Source organism: Cynocephalus volans, chromosome 6 (genome assembly GCF_027409185.1).
Source record: "Cynocephalus volans isolate mCynVol1 chromosome 6, mCynVol1.pri, whole genome shotgun sequence".
Lineage (NCBI taxonomy): Eukaryota > Metazoa > Chordata > Mammalia > Dermoptera > Cynocephalidae > Cynocephalus > Cynocephalus volans.
In genome coordinates this window covers 27,894,812-27,916,044 of record NC_084465.1, presented here as the reverse complement: position 1 = coordinate 27,916,044, position 21,233 = coordinate 27,894,812, and the positions used below count along the sequence as shown (strand labels likewise).

The 21,233-nt window shown below is 47.7% G+C and overlaps 2 protein-coding genes across 2 annotated transcripts in view; one reads left to right on the top strand and one right to left on the bottom strand.

Moving 5' to 3' along the window:
* Positions 1-21,233, top strand: part of SND1 (staphylococcal nuclease and tudor domain containing 1) — a 422,567-nt gene that overhangs the window by 350,365 nt on the left and 50,969 nt on the right. The window lies entirely within an intron of this gene.
* Positions 9,655-11,613, bottom strand: LRRC4 (leucine rich repeat containing 4). Its single transcript, XM_063101278.1, has one exon. It carries the CDS (start codon positions 11,611-11,613, stop codon positions 9,655-9,657), a length of 1,959 nt encoding a protein of 652 aa, XP_062957348.1.

Genomic DNA, 21,233 nt, shown 5'->3' with positions numbered 1-21,233 from the left:
ATTTGAGTAGGCAGAATGAGGAGCGCTCTACCCTCAACTGACACGGCAGCCTCAGTGATAGCTATTACTCTAACATCAGTGTTGTTAGACCACATCTCTGTACTTCTGCCCTGCAAATAACTAATGTTTAGGGACCTAAAATTGATTCCCCTAACCTTGCTTCCAACATTTCATATCTCAAATGCTCATCATTTTTTGTCCATTATGCCTGAGCTTATTAACCCACACTCACACTCCACACCCCAAAGACCTGCCTCTGCCTCCCACCCAACCAGCACTTCTCTTGCATTGAGTTCATCTGCTCATCAGGAGGCTTTTCCTTTCTCTTGTCACCTCCGCCTTGTCCAGAAAGTCTGCCCATGTGAGCTAATCCTTTCTTATCGCTAACCCCTAACTTGTCTCTCAGACTTTTGTTTCCTAGGTCAGCTGTACCAATCCTGCTAGAGAAAAGCGTTCTCTTTGGTCCTCTTTCTCTGTCCCTACCAAGAGCACATCCTCCTGGCTGACTAATCCCTCCTGCGTAATGATAGCAGCACCTCCGAGAGAAAGGGAATTTCTCTGGCACAGTTCGTCTCAAAACCAGCATAACACAGGCTGTTGCTTAGGAGTGGGAATCAACATAGCCAGGCCATTATTGGAGGGGACTGGTCTCTAGGGGAGCTAGCAGAAATTACTGCTCCTAATAGATGGAAACTCATTTGCTTGAAGCCCCCGCCCTCCTCTTTATTTCTCTAGATTCCTCACCTCCTTTCTCTTCCCAGCTTTGAAGTTGAAAAGAGAGGTAACTCCCCCCATCCAAGACAGCAGATTTCTGCTAAATTAACTTGGTTAAAAGACATCTTTGGCTAAAGTGGCTGTGCTTTTAGAATGTTTCTATTGGGACTTCACTTGAAACCATAAGGAAAGAGACAAATTCTACTTAAATGTATGTGATAAAATGATAGCCAGGGCTGTCTAAGCTCTTCCTCTTAGGGTCCTCTTGCTTACACACCACCAGTGAAGGCAAGGGAGAGGGAAGCATGACTCCAGATTTCTCTGCTCCAGTGGTCTTCATGACCTTGAACAACCTCTAACATGATTTAGCTTCTGCAAGCCTTCGCTGCACAGGGATAGATGTTCTTTACACTGTACTGCTGTGAACTCTTGTGAGAAGGGAAGGCCATGTAAGCAACAAATGCCCCTTTTGATTTATTAGCTGTTTGGGCTGCCATCAGAACCCACACACCCTGGAACACTTGTGGTTGAAGAGAAAGGAAAAGTTGCCTGATTTCTCAGCTCTAGCTGTTTGAATGAAGTCATGAGTGGGCACTATCTGTCTCAGAGCAATAAGCATAGATACAGCACTGGTGGGAAAGGCCTTTCCCCTCTTCCCCTCCCCTCCTGGAAGGGAACTATAAGGGAATGCACCAAATTGCAGATTCCATGGGGCACTAATTACTTTGCCATTTCTGAAAATAGTGCCCCCTGGAATATAGTACATCATGGTTGGCCCAGCTGGTGTTCAGTAACAGTACTGGGTTGAGAACCCAGAGACCAGAGATCTGGTCTCTGCATCACCAGCTGTGTGATACTGGGCAAGTCACATGTTCCTGGACATGTTCTTCGTGTCCTATCAGGACATTTTTATGATAAATAAAATGAGGGGATTCAACTAGATTTTCTAAATTAACTTGGAAGTTCCCTTCACTGTCTCCACATCCCTGAAGGTAGAAGCCATAAACCTGCATTCTGTCTCACTGCCCACTGCCATCCCAAGGTCAGCCAGCCTTGATAACACACCCATGATGTGAAGGTACCCTCAGCTGAAATGATACCACTAGTCAGAGTGAATGTGGATTTAAACAAGAAGCGGGAGAGAGATTAAGTAAAGGGAAAGCTACCCAGCGGGCCCAATGGACTAGAACAGGAAGAGCACAGAATAGGCCAGTGCCTTATTCTTCCCTTGTTCATACTTCTCTGTGGCTTCAGAATCTTTTTTTCTGACACAGATGCACACAACACACCCAGTGCTTGCAATCACTTCCCTTATGAGAGAAACAAAATGAAACACAGACAGGCTTTGAGATATCTCAGTCTTGTCCTGTCTCTCAGAGTCCCCTCTCCTCATTTCTAATAGAAAAAATAGTCTTCCCTTTCCCTGGTTCCTTTAGCAGTTTCTTCCTTAGGCTTTTCTTTTCCTCCCTTCTTTCTTACTCCGGACTCCCCCCTACCCAGCCTTAAAGAGATGAATTGGAAGAATATGCTGTCATGTTAGAAGGAAGCCATTGTCAATTCACACAGGCAGAGGCTAATAGGATAAAGTATTATCCGACTTCCTTTAAGTCCAAAAATTAAGCCTTCTTGCAATGGTAATAGATTATAACTTGTAACTACAGGAACAGGCTGTTAGTATCTGAGGCCTCAGCTCCATTTCTGGGCCTATTGTGAGGGATGCACTGAGCATTCCTCCATATACAGCCGCATGATCCAGAGAGCTGGCACTTGGCTCCTGGCTGGAATCACCTCCATGGAGGGCTGCCTATAACTCATTCAGTTCACCTACAGTGGGAGAAGCTGTCTGAGTTATCTTAATGAACCTGGATGAGAGGGTAGGTAAAGGGAGGAAGCCAGGGCCTTGAAGATTGGGAAGAAGTAGCCTGAGGCCAGGAAGCCAAACTTTGCACAGGGAACAGTTAGCGTGTGAAAGCTCTTCTCAATCGTCTTGCTGACTAATTGACCAGGTAGAGTGGCTTATCTAGTGACTAAGTCATCACGAGCTCAGAGATACAGGGAAACCAGGGTTGAGACTATAAAGGAACTGTTCAAAAGAGACTACAGGTTAAGGAATTGCCTCGGAGAAGAAATATCACAAGAACTGTTAGAAGGAGAAAGAGCCACCATTCTAGAATTGAAGTATCATGCAGGATTTCCTAGGTCCTATCACGGCCAATGAATGTACTCAAATGGGGATCATGGAAAAGATCATCTGATATAATAATTAATTGAAGGGTGTTTTTTATTAGTGGAGAATAAAAAAAGATAGGTGGACATGAAAGAAACAAGTGGATCAAGGACTGTTCTTTTGGCATTTTGTAATTAATCTAAACTTTAGTAATTGCTTTAGTATTGTTCCTGGGCACACAGAATGAATAAACCTGAAAGGCTAAGCACTACTTTGGTCCATTTAGCCCCCACACCTGGCATTAGAGTAGCCTCTCATCTCAGTGCTTCCCTACTGGAGGTTCAAAACTCATCTTAATGGGATAAGCTAGGAAAGATGCCATCCTCTCAAATGCTAACTTCCTTTGACAAGACAGCTTCTCCCAGGGATTTCCCCTACAGGCTTGGGCCTAATCTCTCTGACTCACTGCAAGGGTCCATGTGCACTGAACTCATAGTCATCATTATTTTTATGAGAAAACATGGTTTATATAACACCCTCCCTCAGGAATAATACTCTTTTTGTGGATAAACAGTGAGTTGCACGCTCCCCTCTCCCCCAATGACTCTGCTTCAGTAGAAATGAGGGAATGTGTTCACAGCAGCCCTGAGTATGCCAGTCAGGGTTGGGATTAGATTACAGTCCTCAGGGCTGGGTTGCTTCCCCAAGCAGTGGACAGGCTCCAGGATAAGGGAACAGGACTGTTGTGGGTAGGTGGTTTGGCCCAAGAACTGACAGCAAAGCTGGCACATACCAGAGGATAAAATGTGTGATCATCCTACAGTATAATTCTAGCCTCTCATTAGGAAATCAAAATGCATTCTTGCTTCGGCTCTCTTGGAAAGTTGATCTCCCTGCTTTTCTTCTCCTCTGTTCTGTGCATGAATTTCACACTAACAGTCCTCCCCCATCCAGGGTCCAGCCAGACTCTTGCTTGCTAAGGCAGAGGAATTCCCCTGGCTTTCCTCCTTACCTGCATTGCAGACCCTTAGATTGTGTATTTGCCATAGAGCTCCCTTCTTCTCTTACTTGCTCAAATTTTGGTACTTTTTTTCAGCCTTTCTTTTCTCCAAGCTCTCCAGTACTGCTTGGAAGCCCCAACAGACCCTCTCTCTGCTACCTTCTCCCTCCTGGTGCCTCCCCCTCCCCACTCCCAGTCCCAGTAAGGCTTCAGTCAGGGAGGATTTTATCAGAGACTTTCTGAATAATATTGTTTCCACTGCACCCTGACAGAGATACAGGGATAGATAGTGAAGACCAAGGCTTCCTAGGTAGATATTTCCTGTCCTGGCCCTCAGCTTGTGCACTGCCACCAGCAAAAGCACCTTTACTTTCTTCTGGCTCACCATAAGAAAAGGTAATCTATTCCTGGACTAAGACAGTACCTTGGGCCAGCTATAGACCTGGTTTAAGGATCAGAGCACAAGGCAGGGTTTTCCTGGGAAGAAAAGCACAACCGTCTTTCCCAGAGTGCTTAGGCTTGTAGATGGTCCTATCTCTGACTTCTGGACGATCATCCTGCCTCTCTGGAATAGCTCAATAGGCATGTTCTCTCTTTGGACATAGACAAGGTTCAAGAATAGAGGTGGTGATGGGGCTGGTCTATTGGTCTCTACCCTTGTATGTATCATCAAATAACTTCCAACCGCATAGCATTTACTATATGATGTCAGGCACTGTTCTAAGTGAGAGATATATACAAGGGTACTTCAAAAAGTTCATGGAAAAATAGCATTAGAAGATAATACAGATCTTTCCACGAACTTTTGAAGTGCCCTCGTATGTGTGTGTGATATCTCTCTCTCTCTCTCTCTCTCTCTATATATATATATATGTCTCACACATGTACATGATTATATATATAAAATTTCAGTTCTAACAACAACCTCTGAAGTAATGAGGTACATACTAATATTGTCTCCATTTCACAGATGCCCAAAGTTACACAGTTAGTAAGTGATGGAGCTGGTATTCAACCCAGGAAGACTGGCTCCAAAGCCTGTGCTTGCAAGCACTATGCTATATTGCTTTGTATATACTTGTATATGTTTCACTGATCCAATTCCTGAAGCCCTTATTCCCACTCCAAGAAGTAACTTACTTCATCTTAATTTAAAGCAAAGAAGAAAACATTAAGTCTACTGCCCTAACCATTCTTCCCTCTGCAAGGGAAAAGGGTGCTTTCTGAATAAATAGAGACCAAGAGAGTTGCTTTAAGCCAAAAGCTGCCTTGAAGTTTAGCTGAGGCAGGATTTAGAAATGGCGTGAACAGTGCCTGCATTAGCCGATGGCATGGAGAGCTGAGTGCCAGCAGAGGAGATAAAATCAGACATATGTTTGGATATAAATGTTCTCTCTTTCTCTTTTTCCTCTTCTCTAATTTTAAGCCCCTGCTGCTTTGTTGCAGTGAAATGGCAGAGCCTTAATTGTGGGCTCTGACCCCCTGAGGTAGAAGCCTGGGGTAAGCCCAGCTTAGTCCTCTCCCATTCTCTACCCATCACCACTGCAGGAAGCCAGAGGCCATGGATTCCGGCCCTTTCCCCCAACAACAATAGAAATTGTCTTGCAGGGACTCTCTGCACATTGTTCCACCCAGCATCCAGCAAGTTGCTGGCCTCAATACATGTTAAATAGCCATGATAAAGCTAATGTCTCCAGACCTTAGAAACTAGTCTGTCTGTCTCTACCTACATTGGTAATAGGATGCAGCATTATACTTAGGGATGATAAAAAGCCATGGAGCAGATTATGGAAGTGGTTACCACTGCAAGGCGCTTAAAGAGCTAGGGCTGTGGTAGATAACAGTGGAGGGGAAGAGTTAAGGAGCACCCCAGTATTCTCATTTTGGGGCCAAATAAGCAGAAACTACTGTGGAGAACTACTCTGGTAGGTGCTTTAAGACCTCTGTCTATCCTCTACTCTACTGCTTCCAAGTCCACGGCTGGGAGGAGGCCAAGCCACCCTTCTCTCTGTAAACACCCCCTCTTACCGACTTCATCCTTTCCCTTGTAGCTGTCACCCTCTGTGGGATCCTGCAGTTTCTGTCTGCCACTGGGCCTGAGAATCAGTGAACTATTACGTGCAATCCTGAGAATCCAACCCCTTAGTGAGCACAGTGGCACTTAGGTCATCTGTGGAGCCCCAGTGGTCAGAATTTTGGTCAGGACTTAGAGGGCTGTGGAGTCAGTTCTGAAGGAGATTGAACAGTTTTAAAAGGAAGAAGAGAACACGGGAAGATCCCATTTTAACTACATATTGGCAAGGAAAGAAATATGTTCTTGATAGTCAGTAAGAGCCTGAGTGGGAAAGCACATCTAACTTGGGAGTCAGGAGATCGGGGTTTTAGTCCCACCTCTTCCACCAGCTAGCTGTGTGACCTTGGATATGTCTTTCAAGTTCTCTGGGGCTCGGTTTCCTTGACCATAAAATGTGAAAGGATTAGAGTAAGTGATTTTTCACGGCCTTTAAAAGTATTCTATAATGCAAATTCTGCAACTCCATATCATCAGCAACAGTCTTTACCTCTAACATGTTATAACTACACCACCCCCACCCAAGAGCTACCAACCCATGTTCCATTCCCAGGTATGGAATGGAACAAAACCTTACAATTTGGCCAGGCCTGAGGATGTCACTGACATAGCATTAAAGGCTGTACTTTGTGTGCTCATGGGACTCCACTCTGAAAAAAGTTGTCCCCGGTACCTGCTACAAAGGAGGATATACCCAATCTATGGCAAAGGTTACTGCTCTAAAAGCTGAAACAGTGCCCAGACTGAAGGGCAGGCCCACTGGTGAAAGGAAGGAACTACCCTTGCAGCTCCAAGTATACTCATTCCTAGGATCAACATTCTCAGTCTCTCCTTCTGGAGAGGAGGTTCCTTCTGGAAAGCACTTCTCCCTCAGATTCTAAGACCTGAATATGCTCATCTCTAGGACAAATGCATTTGTTCTTAGGACTCTTCCCAGGATTGTTTTAGGCCCACTTCTCTACCTCTCCCCTCAGACCTTTAGCCACAGACCCTTTGTCACTGCAGAGTTACCGCATAATTCCCTGTCCACCCAAATAGCTGTCAAAAAAGGAGGGGTGTTAGGAAATTGGCTCCTCATCCTCTATTTCAGAAGCAGCAACTTCTGCCACAATTGCCCCTGAATTTATACCTGGGAAACTAGGAAAGGAAGTAATTTCTTGCTTTTTCAACTGGTCCTAGCCAGGTCCCACCTTTTGCTCTGCTGCAGTTTTCTTTCTTTTTATTGGGGGTAGGGTGGTAAAGAAGAGGCAGAGGGAAAGTATCTTTGGTGCCTAGAAACATGAGTGGCAGTTCATAAGTGTATGCCCATGCATGTATTCTGCCACAAATACTGATACCCAGAAATGATCTACACACCCAGGAGGGTTAAGGATTGGCCCTTTCTTAGCCAACTGCTGCAAAGTGCTGCCTGCCTCTCTTTCCCTCCTCAGTGCCAGAGAGTTCACACCCACTCAGTCCCGGTTTCCTGCATTAGTATAAATACTAGCACTGAAGAAACGCAGGGTCCCAGTTCATGCCTCCCTGGATGTCATTACTCAGTAAGCATCAGGAGACAGACACCCACCACCACCAAGACATGTCTGACTATTTAGCACCTAGAGAACAGAAGCAACACTGCCTGTGGGAAGTTTAAGCCAAACTACATTATTGCAGACCTCTTAAATCCAGGTCCCCCAGGGTCCTTGGGTAGAGCTGGTACTGCCTGACCAGCAGCTTCTGCTGAGGTGGCATTTAACTTCTGGCCAGATCCCAGGAGCTGAGACTGACCCATTTCCCCTGCTTTTCCAGGGCATACAGAATTTGGTTATACCCCCAACAAACCAGGGACTAACACACTTAGCTCATGGAAGGTGCACTAGAATTGGGGTGTTTTTATTTAAGCTAAGGAAAAGGTGTTGACAGCTTTAGCATATTCCTGTACTTTAAAAAAAATTTAACATTTGTCTCCCCCCCATCATACCTCTCCCCTCCCCTCACCCACTTTTTTTCTTTAAATAGAAATGACTTGGTCAATGTTCATAAAAATCTATAGGTTCAGGGTCTTATTCAATTTAACCCTTTGGGGACATTGAATTAAAAATTGAACAATATTTATTAAAATACAAAAATACACTTTTCTCACATTACAATCAGTGTTCTTTTGTTGGCATTCCCGCAACCCATACCACCCACTTTCAAATCTGAACCTTTTATTTCCTTTTAAAGCTAAAATAATAACTGAAAGAAGTTACATCATTAAATGGACGAGAATAACAGAGATCTTTGCCTTCCCCACCCACGCCCACCCTTTTTCTACCACCTCCTCCTGAGGTAGGCCTGGGAGAGGGAAGCTTTCCCCCATTGCACTCTATTCAGCAGAACTCACTCCTGTGTGTATGCGTGGCACTTTGGTTGTAACTGTGGCTTTCACATCTTTTTTGTGAACCATCCTGATTAAGAAAGGCTCCATTACTTTAAGTGAGCCTGTGCCCTTGTTCGTCTCTCTTTTTTCTTCTCTACTCATGTCTTACCCCACCCCATCACCACAACCAATTGACATCGGCTGTAATAATCCCTAATGAATCAGCATTTAGAATAGTCACCAAATCACAAGCATGAGAAAAGCTTCCACTCCCCTGAGCTCCCCACTCCCAGCCCTTCCTTCTCCACCTTAAAACAAACAAAACCTTTTTTAAAAATCATAAAATGCCATCGTCTACAATCATTTGTCAGATACCAGGAACAACAGGTGGACACGGCACAACGCTAATTTATGGCCTCCTGTGAACACATTTTCTCTGCCTCTGCTCTCCCTTCCCACCCTCCCCTGCTGCTGCACCCTTCAGGGGCCTCCTCCCTCTCATGGGAAACCCTGAATAGACACATGCCTTGCAGAGTGGGTTAAGCCCAACTGCAGGAATCTGGTGCAGTGTGAAAGCATTTCACTGAGAGCTACGCCAGCTCCCTTCCTTCTCTGCTCCTTCCTGAGGCACTCTATTAGGCGAGGCACATGCGTGTCCCAGTGCACAAACCCAGGAGACTTGTGCAAATGGGGCAAAAACTTAGCCCCTTTAAGGACTCATTTGGATTTTGGTGGTTTTCTTGTCTAAAATACATTTACAGATCTATCTTCCCCTTAGCCTCTGAAGAAAAAATTATTGCCTCATTATTTTGGCACAGTACAAATTCATGGCAGGGTTTTGTTTTTTTGGGGTTTTTTTTGTATTTTTTTTTTAATAAGATAAATCTGCAAAGACAGCTCTCAGCTTAAGAAAGATGTCTATAGAAATGGGTATTCCTGTATCCTATGAAGCATCTTCTAAAAAATGACAGATTCAGTCTATCCCTCCTACCCCTGCAGAAGCCCGCACCCTACCTCTTTAGGGATGTTGTTGTTATAGTTTCTTTTATCTTTGCAATTTCAATAGTATACCAGAAATCCCTACTGGCAGCATGGCAAGTTGACTTGTGGCTTGTACCCCACAACATTCTCAAGTGTCCCTTCCCCCTCCCCCTTTAAATAGAACTTACGAATTAGAAAATAGTTTTGTTTTGATTTTTTGTTTTTAAATTTTAATATAATCTGTTTTTTTTAACCAGCCCATAGATTTAATATATAAGCATATACAAGAAAAAGTCTCTCCCCACTCTGTACAAAAGTTGCTGTCTTTTTTTGTGCATTCTATTGCATTTCATAAGTGTTTTTTTTTGGGGGGGGGGGAGTCATATTTGAGTTTCCTGTACCTTGTCCTTGGTATGGGTCTGAATTATATAAGGTTCAGAGATAGTGGTGACTGTGGGGTGCAGAGAGTTCCCCAGGCTGTTTTCTGTCCAGTGGGCCCCATGTGCTGGTTTGTAGGTGTTGTAGTTAATATGGTCATGAATTGTGGGCAGCACTACTGCCCCCTCACCTGATACACTGGATGGAGCTGTTGTTGCTGCTGTGGATGCTGCCGCTGGGATGTCTTCATCCACCTGGATAATCTCAACTGTCCGGGCAGCTGTGACTGTACTCCGCTGCTGGTGCCGCTTACGAAGTTTATAGAAGACAATCAACATGGCAGCAGCTAGCAGAGTCACTGCCACGAAGCAGCCAATGATGATCTTGGTGGTCTTCATGACTTCATCCAGGCTGGTCTGCATCTTGTCAGTGGTGTCTGTCGCGGGTACTGCCACCTGCTTGGGCACACGGGTGGTCTGAATGAGCACCGTGGTAGAGGTGGTATATGCCGGCTGGTAACCAGTGGACGTGGTAGGAACCAGCTTGTACTTTGGCGTTGTGTCATCAGGCGAGATCTCTGTGGTCTCCACTGTTACTGTAGTGAAGAAGCTGTAGTTGGAGGTGTTGAGCTCGGCCGTACTCACATTGAGGTAGGCCGAGGCATTGGAGTTGCCTGCCACATTGGTCACCATGCATGTGTATACCCCAGTATCTGAGAGCAGCACATGGGAAAAGTTCAAGGTGCCATCGTTGAGAACAGAGATCCGTGGGTGGCGGGAGGCGTGGCTGAGCACTGTCCCATTGGGCAGCAGCCACTTCACGGAGGACATAGGGGGAGTCCGACACTTAAGTTCCGCCATCCTACCCTCAGAGATATTGAGGTCCCGAGGTGCATCCATGATGAAGGGGGCAGAGCACTGGAAGGAAGCCTGGTCCACTTCCACCAGATAGCGGCCTCTCATGTGCATGGGAGCATGACAGCGGCCACAGCAGGTGGAATTGGTGGGTATATACTCTCGAAGCCACCAAGCTAGCCACAGAATGTCACAATCACAGTTCCAAGGATTGTGGTGTAGGTGCAACTCCACCAGGTACCTCAGTGGGGTAAAGAGGTCATGGGGCAAAGAAGAGAGGTTATTGTGGGCCAAGTTGAGTTCCACAAGCGAGGCAAGCCCATCAAAAGCATTCCGCTCAATCAAGCTGACCTGGGAGTTCATGACCCACAGCTTCTTGAGGGAGCTTAGGCCATGGAAGGAGCCAGGCCTGATCTCAGGGAAGTGGTTCCCTGACATCTCCAGCTCCTCCAGCCCCACCAGGGGGGTGAGATTAGGCATATCTTTGATGTTGCACATGCCCAAGTTCAAGTACTTGAGGTTGAAAAGCCCCTCAAAAGCCCCTTCAGAGATATACTCCAGCTTCTTGAGCTCCCCCAAGTCCAGGCGCATGAGGGAGGGCACCCTGTTGAAGGCATAAGAAGGGATGCTTTCTATGGGGTTGTTGCGAAGCCAGAGCTCCCGCAGCTTGGACAGGTATTCAAAGGCTCCACTCGGGATGACTGTCAGCCAGTTGTCGAACAGCTCCAGGGTGTTGAGGCTGGCCAGGCCATTGAAGGCCCCCACCTCGATCTGCCGGATGGAGTTCCTGCCCAGCTGCAGGACCTCCAGGTGGTGGAGGTGGCGGAAGGTGTCGGCCTGGATCATCTGGATGTTGTTTTCCATGAGGTTGAGGTACCGGGTGTTGGAGGGGATACCCTGCGGGACCTCGGACAGGCCCCGGCGGGTGCACACCACCTTGCTGAATTGGTTACTGCACGAGCAGACGGAGGGGCAGTTCTGGGGCCCGGCTGAGGCGGCAGCAGCGATGGCTGCACACAGAATCCACACTTGCGCCGTGAGGTAGACGACGGGGAGCAGGACGGCATTCCAGGTGTGGTGCACAGTTACCTGCCACAAGAGCTTCATGGTGTGGCACGTTCATAATTCACCATCGCCTGGGATTTTGGCTCGGAAAGGAGAACCAGCCCTACCCCGGCTTAAGTGAGCTAGGAGCTCCTCTTTCCATCTGGAGAAGGAGGTGGGGAGGGGGCGATTAGAGAGACGGAGCAGATCGGCCGAAAAAAAGCCTGCCAAACTAAAGAGCGGCCCCTCATCTGCCAGCCCACCCTCAAGTCAAGCCCTCCAAAAGACAAGACTTTCTCTCCCACATCGAAACCATCCCCACCCAATTCGCTGTCACCTACCTCGGTAGGAAGGCAGAAAAGAACTGGCGTGGTGTCCTTAAGCTTTCTCCGCGGGAGCTGGGCACCTCGTTCCCATTCGGACTTCTTAGTTTTAATTAACAAAAGGGGGAAGTAGTGGAGGAGGGGAGGGCAGGGGAGATGAGAGGGGAGGGGAGGGGAGGGGAGGAGAGGGGTGGGGGAGACAAAATGGCTCCTAGTAAATCCCGAGCCAGAGACGGCGATGCCGCGGAGTTGAGGCGCGCGGGAGCGAGCCAAGGCCCGGCGGACTATGCAGGTGCATGCCCCCCCAGCCCGAAGAACGGCGCCACCATCGCTTTCCTGCTTTGTCCTTGGACCCTGGCACCGGCTGGCTCCAGCCAAGGGGACAGGCGCTTCATCGCCAAAGTGTGCCTCCGGCGCCCCCAGCCCATTCCCTGAGCCGCCGCCAGAGGAGGGCGCGGGGGCGCCCTGAAGCCGCCCAGGCCGCGCTCAGTCGCTGCTGCTGCCGCTGCGCTCCCCTCTCCTGGCGGCGGCCGCGCGGGCCGGCCGCACCTGATTGCAGTCGTGAGCTCGTGGGGCTGCGAGAGTTAAGAGGAGGTGTTCACGGCGCCTTCGCCCTCCCCAGACACACACCCCCTTTCTCCTCGCCTCTTCTCGGAAGGGTTAAACAGGCAAAAACTGGACTCAGTTCTCCAGTCCGCGGAGCGCTGGCGCGAGGAGCGGTAATCCGTCCAGCCCGGGAGGGGCAGCGGCGTGGCGGCTGCGCCGGGACCAGGTCCGCCGGCCGGAGAAGCGCGCGGCGCCGCACCGCAGGCCCCCTCGGGGAGTCCGGGGGCGGGCGCGGGGCCGGCGGCGGCGGCGGCCGCAGCCCCAGCCCCCGGCAGCGCGCAACCGCCCGTCGCCGCTGTCGAGGCCCCGGCGCGCCGGCGCGCCGCCGGCTGGGGCTTTGTGCGGACGCAGCGAGTTCGCGGCTTCGGCCGGTGGCGCCTTCACTGGTTGCGCTGCCCGCGGACTGCTGCGGCAGGAGCAGCGGGGGTCGCGGCTGCAGGAAACGCTCCGGAGCCCGGGAACATGGTCCCCGCTGGCTAGCGGCGGCAGTAGCAACAGCGGTGCCCCTGCGCTCGGCGCCCACCGTCTCCTCTTGGCGCCGGGCTCGCGGTATTGCAGGCAGCAGCCACGCAGACTGCTCTCTCATCCTTTTGTCCTTCAGTCAGAACGTGAATGTACTGCTGACGCATACTGTTCTGGGGAGAAGATTAGCGTGATGCAGTGCCCTTATGTGTAACACAGCTCCCTCCGCCGCCTGCCCTCGAGGGGTTAACGCCGTCGCCTGCCAGCGCAGCGCCGGCCGCGCAGCCCTGCGCCCCGCGCCTCCGGCCGGCCGCCAGCCTGCCTTCCTCCTTCCTCCCTTCCTTCCTTCCTCTCTCTCTTCCTCTCGGCCCACCCCCCTCTCCCCTCCTCTGCCGCTTCCTCCCCACCCCCTCTACACGAGGGGAGTGGGGCCGGGCGAGCAGGCGAGCGAGCCGGAGTGAGCGCCAAGTGAGGAGCCGCGCGCAAGTCGCAGGCGTTCGCTGCTATTTTGGGCCGGTTGGAGCGAGCCTCTGGGTGGCCGCTGATAGGCTGGAGCGGGCGGGCTGCAGCCGAGAGCCCGCGCCGGCCCCCGCCCTGCGGCCCGCGCCCGCTCGCCCGGCGCCCGCCGGCTCTGGGGAGGTGGGCTCAGGGGCCGGCCCGCCGGAGGCGCGGCGGCCCGCGGTGGGGCTGCTGCAGTTGGCCGGCCACCCACCCGCCCTGCCCGCGTCATCCTTCCGCCGAATGCTGACGGGGCGCCTCGCCGCGCAGCCCGGGCAGCGGACTCGCACGCGGAGTTCGGAGCTGCATGGTGGGGACTCGGGGGCGGGCGGGTGGAAGCCAGGGCTTCCCTGCTGCACTGAAGCCCGTCTTTCCTCTCCCTTCCTGGGCTCTAACTAGGGCTTTAAATGATAGTTTTCTTAATGAGGGTTGCGGGGGCGGGAAACAGTGGAAGGAAAGACCAAGTGCCAGGAGCAGGGGGAATGACAACCTGACAGTGCAGCGGCCGGCAGGAATGATTGAGGTGAACTCCAGAACCCACGGCGCAACCCGTTCATTCATGGAGCTGCAGCCGTCGCTTCTCGCTCTTGGCAGCCTGTGTTGTCCCTGTCTTCACCCCTGCACCCAGAGAAAGGGAGGCGAGTGGTTTAGGCCTTCTGCCCCCACGAGCCTCACTGAGCCACACTCTTAGTAGGACTCCCTGAGAACTGTGTAGCAACCTGGGGTAGCAGTTTGCTGGGAAGGGAGTGCTTGTCTCTATTTTTGGTTAGCAGAGACCCTGGGATATTTGGCCGAGTAGTGTAAGAGAACAGGACCAGGTCAGCCTGTTCCCTCTTCCGAAAAATACTGCGCCTTTCTCTGCCGAGTGAGGTTGGGGAGATCTGTGGCCAAGCCCCGGGAAGCTGATCCAGTCGAATATGGCATTGGTTTAATATCCCTTCCTTTCAAGCGCTGCCTCCAGACTACCCATTCCCCACCCATCTCCCTGTGTGACTTCTGGCAAGCTAGCCTGTTAAACCCTCATCACCTGCAGGCTATTGCTTAAGCACTAGGAGGTCCTGGATTTCTCAGCTCTGAATCCTGCCACACATATCTCAGTTATTATCTGCTGCCCAGTAACCTCAATCTCTTATAAATATGCTGTGAGATTCCTGAAGTCCTGGAAACAGTTCTATTATGGGCAAGTTGGATTCCGCATTCTCCACGAAGACCTATTTGCATTTGCAGTCACATTATAACATTAATAGTTAATATTTATTGAGCCCCTACTGTGTGTGAACCACTCTTAATTTTCCCAGCAATCCTGTTAACCATTTTATGAATGGGTACACAGGTACTTCGTAATGCTTGTGGAAAAACAGAATTAAAAGAATACCAGTCTTGGGGCCGGCCCGTGGCTCACTCGGGAGAGTGCAGTGCTGATAACACCAAGGCCACGGGTTCGGATCCCATATAGGGATGGCCGGTTGGCTCACTGGCTGAGCATGGTGCTGACAACACCAAGCCAAGGGTTAAGATCCCCTTCCTGGTCATCTTTAAAAAAAAAAAAAGAATACCAGTCTTTCCATGAACTTTTTGAACTACCCTCATATGTTGCCCAGGGTCACTAGTAAGTGGTAGAACCAGGATTTGAACTCTGGCAGACCTCAGATGTCAAGGAACTTGGACATGGAGGTGATTCCCCAAAGTATTCTCCCAGTGGGAAGAGAACTCAGGTTTCATTCATTCACTTCGATAGTCATTTATTGGGATGTTCATGTACTATATGCTATCCACCATACTAGGAACTTATATCCGTTCTTGTTTAATCTTAATTTACCCAGTGAAGTAATTGCCACAGTTGTCTCCATTTTATAGATGAAGACACTTAGTTCAGGCAGGCAAATAACTCTCTCAAGGTCATACACCCAGAAGGTGACAGAACCAGCCTTTCAATCCAGTCTCCACACCCTGAACCTAGTGTTTTCATCACTGACAAGAGTGTTCAGTGTGTCTACTCTGCATAGAGTAAGTGGTGATGGCAGAGTGGGGAAAGGTTGTATGAAAGTTCAGTGAAGGGGGAAACGGATGGGATGAGAAAATAAATATTGAACTTGTTTCACTCACGATGACTAATCAAGAAAAAGAATGAAAGAGAAATAGAGGATAAGTCAAACCCCTATAGTAGGGTTTAGTTCCATTGGGCTCCTCAGTGGCTCTTTTTGCATTCTTGACTAAAGCCCCACCTGTATATCCTCAGCTTCAAACAGGACACTCCAGTCTTGTTGGCTTTGGACAGGTGAACCTAGTCTGACAGGTTTGTGAAGGAGAATCAGAAACTTTCTGTGAGAGGTTCCTCTCCTGCAACTGGTATCAAGCTAGTAGAGTGGTCCAGTGCCAAAGGAGACCCTGGCCAGAGTCTAAATGGCACACTGGAATATGGGTCCCCCTCCCATCTCAGGCAGAAGAGGGGTTCTGTTTGGGCTGGTTTCCTGCTTTTTTTTTTTTTTTAAAGATGACCAGGAAGGGGATCTTAACCCTTGACTTAGTGTTGTCAGCACTATGCTCACCCATTGAGCTAACCAGCCATCCCTGTATGGGATCTGAACCCATGGCCTTGGTGTTATCAGCACCACACTCTCCCGAGTGAGCCACAGGCCAGCCCTGGTTTCCTGCTCTTGTAGGCAAACTCAGGACTTGTTGTTCAGCTCTATGTCCAGCAATCAAAAGCTTCTGCCCCCACACTGTGAAGGTAGTTGGAAGGGTGGGATGACTTGGATCAGACCAGTACTTAATAAAGAGGTTGTGTCACAGTGAATATTTGCGACTGCTATTGATGAAGGAAAGTATACCCAAGCTCTGTGGATTTCTACATGGGGCTACTTTCCCCTCTGTAGGCCAGCTGGGCTAGGAAAGCACCATTGTACCTACAAATTTGACTAAAGAGAAGGCTGTGGGACCATCACAGCACACAGTCCTTCTAAAGTGAAAGTGGGGCTGCAACCTCTAATCTTGGTAACCCAAGTAACATGTAGCCCCAGTCTCTTGCTCCTCACAGCCCCTGGTTCTGACTGCTTCCTTGATTAGCAGTGGTGCCACTGAGGAATAAGAAGGGAAGAAGAAGGCTTAACCTTAAGAGGAAGAGAAGAAACACTGGGTTGAGAATGTTTTCACCAGCAGTTTCACGCTGAGAGACTGCTGTGAGAAAGCCAGAGAGAGCTGAAGAAGCCTGTGATGACGGAACAGGGCCTATGTCAGCATCTTGGTATTGCAGAAGGGGCCCTGCATTAAGATTGGGACACCTGAGTTCTAGTCCCCATTCTACCACTGATTAGACATGTAACAAGTCTTAAATTGGCTTGAAACCTCGGTTTCTTCATTTATAAGATCAAGGGAATGGAGTAGAAAGTTCCTTGCAACTCTCATAGTCCATGTTTCCTGCCCCTTCTCAGGTATGTAGCTCTCTAAAGAAGGTTGACCCTTTGGGATTATAGTCAAGTCTTGGAAATGTGCCATAAAATTGAGAGAATGCTTCCTTCAGTTAAATCTAGAGTTCTATGGTGCCAGAGCAGAGTAGATCAGGTTATGTTTTCCCAGCTAGTAAAAAAAAGCTCATAGATCACAGAATGTTAAGGTTAAAAGGGACCTTGGAGGTTATCTGGGTTTAACCTCTCATTTTACAGATGTCACTAACGAAGCTCAGGCACAGTGACTTACCTAAAGCCACATTGACTAATTAGTATCAGACTCTGTCCCTTCTGAGTTTAGCTCCTCAGTCAAATGACAATGTATGGCTAATTGGCATTTAAACCTGGGGCTTGAAGATATTTCCAAATGCCCATCTTCCATGGTCATGTATGCAGGTGCTAATAATATACTTTGCTAGATTGGGATAAAGATGATCTTTGATAGAGCCAGTCTGCCATTCTGAGTGACTTTGGAGCCCTAACAGGAGGTGGTAGAAATGGTTATCTAAGGGGATGACCAAGGGGTCATCTACAGTACCTGGCACTGCCCCACCTGGACAGGATAATTGGGCTTCTGGTAAAGCCCAGGGCTAGACCACCTCCCAGCCTGATGTGCATCGTTGAGGCATTATTATGAGCAGCCACTAGATGTCCATAATGCCTCACAGGGTTTGCCGGGAGTGAGCAGGGTACCATCTTGCTTTTTCCAATAGGCTTTTAGGCCCCTTGAGGGTAGGTCCATCAGTGGCAGGAACAGAACAAGAGCAAAGACAAAAAAGAGCTTTGTGAAATGGGAGGAAATAAAAAAATAGTAAGGAAATTGCCCTCCACAAAAGGAAGGAAAGTATCAGTGGAATTAGTAATGACAAACAGTTGAAGAAATGGCCTACATGGAAATAGTCACCTCCTCCTACCAGAGACAATGAACACATTGTGTGTGTATGTGCATGTGCATGTGTGTGTTTCTGTCTCACTCTCTTCCACCCACGTGTGCAAATACACCTCCAAGGTCAACTGGTCATGAAGTTTCTGTTTAATAGACAAAGTCAGCATTGCAAAAAGGAAGGCTATTTTTCTTGTCTGTGATCCCATAGTGAGGCTGGCTGTGCCATTACTACTCACAGTCATAAAGGGAATGGATTTTATTTCTTGAGCCCAATGATTCAAGGCAGCACAGCTATTCTAGAGTTACCCACTCTTGCAAGTGCCCTCAAAATCCACTGTTCTTTTCCCCTAAGGACTCTGCTCTTTAAGGCAGTCAGAAGGGAATGGATAAAAAAGCACTCTCCCTGCAGATCTCATCCAAAGCAATTTTTAAAAATCTCAGCTAAGAAAAGACAAGATGTTTAATAAAAATGGCAAACAGCTGTAGAATAGAAGGGCCTTTTCCTCTCCTCTGGGGTTAGTTTCTTTGTGGGCTGCCAGGGAGGAGTGAAGGGAAAAACCTCCCAACTACCCATCTGCCTCTTGTACTATCTGTTCTAGATGTAGTCACCTACGTGGTAAGACTAAAGAGCCCTGAAAATGTACCTCTGCAGGTGCACTGGCCCATTCCATGCCCTAGTGGTTTATCCCCTTTTATTGCCTTTCTCTAGCAGTAATGATATGATTTCAATAGCAACGTTTACTGTGACATTGATAGGTAATTGGCACTGTGTTCAGTTACACCTAGGAGAATCCTCACAACAGCTCTGTGAGGTAGGTACCATTAGATTTCCTCATTTTGCAGGTTAATTTCAGAAGTTTTCTCAGGATCACAAAACTAAAGAGTGACTGAATTCGTTTCTTAAGGCTGCCATAACAAATTACCACATAGTGGGTGGTTTAAAACATCAGAAATATTCTCTCACAGTTCTGGAGGCGAAAAATTCAAAATCTGGTAAGGCTGTGCTCCAAACACTCTAGAGAATCATTCCTTGCCTCTTGCCTCTTCCAGCTTCTGGTAGCTGTCGGCATCCCTTGACTTGTAACTGCATCACTACAATTTCTGCCTCCTCCGTGTCTGTCTGTGTCTCTCCTCTTTGTGACTTATAAGGACACTTGTCATTGGATTTAAGGTCACAGGTTCTGGGATTCAGGACATGGACCTATCTTTCTGGGGCTCATTCAGCCACTACAGTGATAGAGCCAGGTTTCAATCTTAAATCTGTCCAGAGCCCAAACTCTACACCTCTGCTGCAATGTGACATTTAAGAGGAAGGAGAAGGGGAGGGTGCATTTGACAACCAGCAGGTGACTCTTTTGTGCTTCTGTGCTTAGGAGGAGCCAAGTGTGAGCTGTGTGGCTATTGGGTCTTCCCACTGGGAAGGGAGAGGGTCCCTCAGTCAGGAAACATCACCTGGGCTGAGAGAAGGGGGCAGGCTGACAAGACAAACTCTTCTAAGAGAAATCTGCCTCTTGATATTTTCTGTTTGCCTTGATTCCATCTCTTAATAATTTTCTCACTCTTTCTTTCCATGGTCTCTAGATTTTATCCCCCAAATCTTGCAACATTTAAGCATTTACCAGTAATACTAAAAGTACTTTTTGGCATTGCTGCAGAATTTGGCTCATCTGTAATGAAAATGTTGAGCTTCTTGTTCATGGGACATTAAGGGACCCCTCCAGATCAGAGCTAGTGGGTATAGTTGTGGAGCTGGGCGTTATGAATAGAATGGCTTTTCAAGTATCCAGACAAACGTAATCATCAATCGGGTCCATGCCAATAGTTGCAATTAGTCTTTTCACAGACACATAATGTGTGTATAAATTTATTCATATTTTAGTTGGGGAAAACCCAAACATTTTTTTCTCCAAACTGAGTTCTCAAAATATGTTACATAAGAATACATGCGTGTATGGGGGTGCACGTGTGTGTGTGTGTGTGTGTGTGTGTGTGTGTGTGTGCACATGCTAGTGGAAATTATAGCATAGTGGTGGGTATGTAGTATTATTGGAATCGGGCAAACTTTGGGTTCAAATCCCAATTCTGCCTCTTGCATACTGTGTGTGTGTGTGTGTGTGTGTGTGTATGTGTGTGTGTGTGTATTAGTTATTTAAGCTTCAGATTCTTCATGTGTAAAGTGGGATTAATAACTGTATTTATTTCATGGTATTGTTGGACTAGAAGCAAGTAAGGGAAATCACAGTCGATTTCAGCAAATAGTAATAGTAGTAGCACCTACTATTTTCTAATACAGAAACTGGTGTAGAAAGGAATTATTTTGTTCAGTCAGTTAGTGAGAGAATCCTTTTTCTTTTTTCTTTTCTTTCCTTCCTCCTAGACTCATCTGCTGTTGGTACTGCACATAACTTAGAACTTTTAGTTTTTCATTCAAGGTGTAAGGTGGTTTTCATTGTTTGTCTTTAACAGTTAATTTTTTTTTTAATTTAATTTTTGAGATAATTTTAGACCTACAGACAGGTCCAAAATAGTGCCAAGTTCCCATATACTCCTCACCCCGCTTCCTCTTGTGTTAACATCTTACATAACCACAGAACATTTATTCAAAACTATCATTTATTCAAAACTAGAAAGTAATCTATTCAAGACATAGGTTTTTATTCTTGTCCTCTATAGTCTGTTCTCCATAGCAACCAAAATGGTCTTTGTGACATTATATCAGATTATGTTATTGATTTGCTTAAAATGTTCCATTGTCTTTGCTTCATAATTTGAATAACAACCAAATTGCCTGCCAGGACCCACAGGCCCTAAGCTTTCATTCCTTGCCTGTACTTCTGCCCTCATATTTTATCATCTTCCTTCTCGTTCCCTGCAATTCAGCTACACTGGTCATCTTTCTTCTCCTGGGATGCTCTTAAACTGGTTCTCCCCATTAAGGCCTTTGCTTTCTCCTTTACCTAGAGTATTCTTTCCCCACATCTTCAGGTGGCTGGCTCTTCTTGAGCAGGTCTCTTCAGAGACTGCCCTGTCTAAAGTAGCCCCATCAGTCAGGGTTACATCATTCAGTTTTATTTTACTTACCATTAACTGAAATTATCTGGTTAATGTATTTGTTTACTTGTTTATTATACACCTCCATGAAAGCAGAGGCCCTTCCCAATTTGTTTCCAATACCTAGGTCATAGTAGTGAATTAATTATTTCAGAGGGATGAGAACTGTTCTTTAATGGGCCATGTGGACAAGAGCTCAGGCCTACCTAATGGTATATCAGTAGCCCCAACCCTACTCTCTCTATATATTCTTTGAAAAGATAGGTGAAAAATTGCCAGCTTTATTATTTTTTTTTTATACTGGAAAAGTTGAGGATCCTAGTGACCTTATTTCTCCAGTCCTCAATTTTTAGAATTCCTAGCCCCTTATGATAGCTTTATGAACAAAGTTTTATGGAGGTATCACAAAGG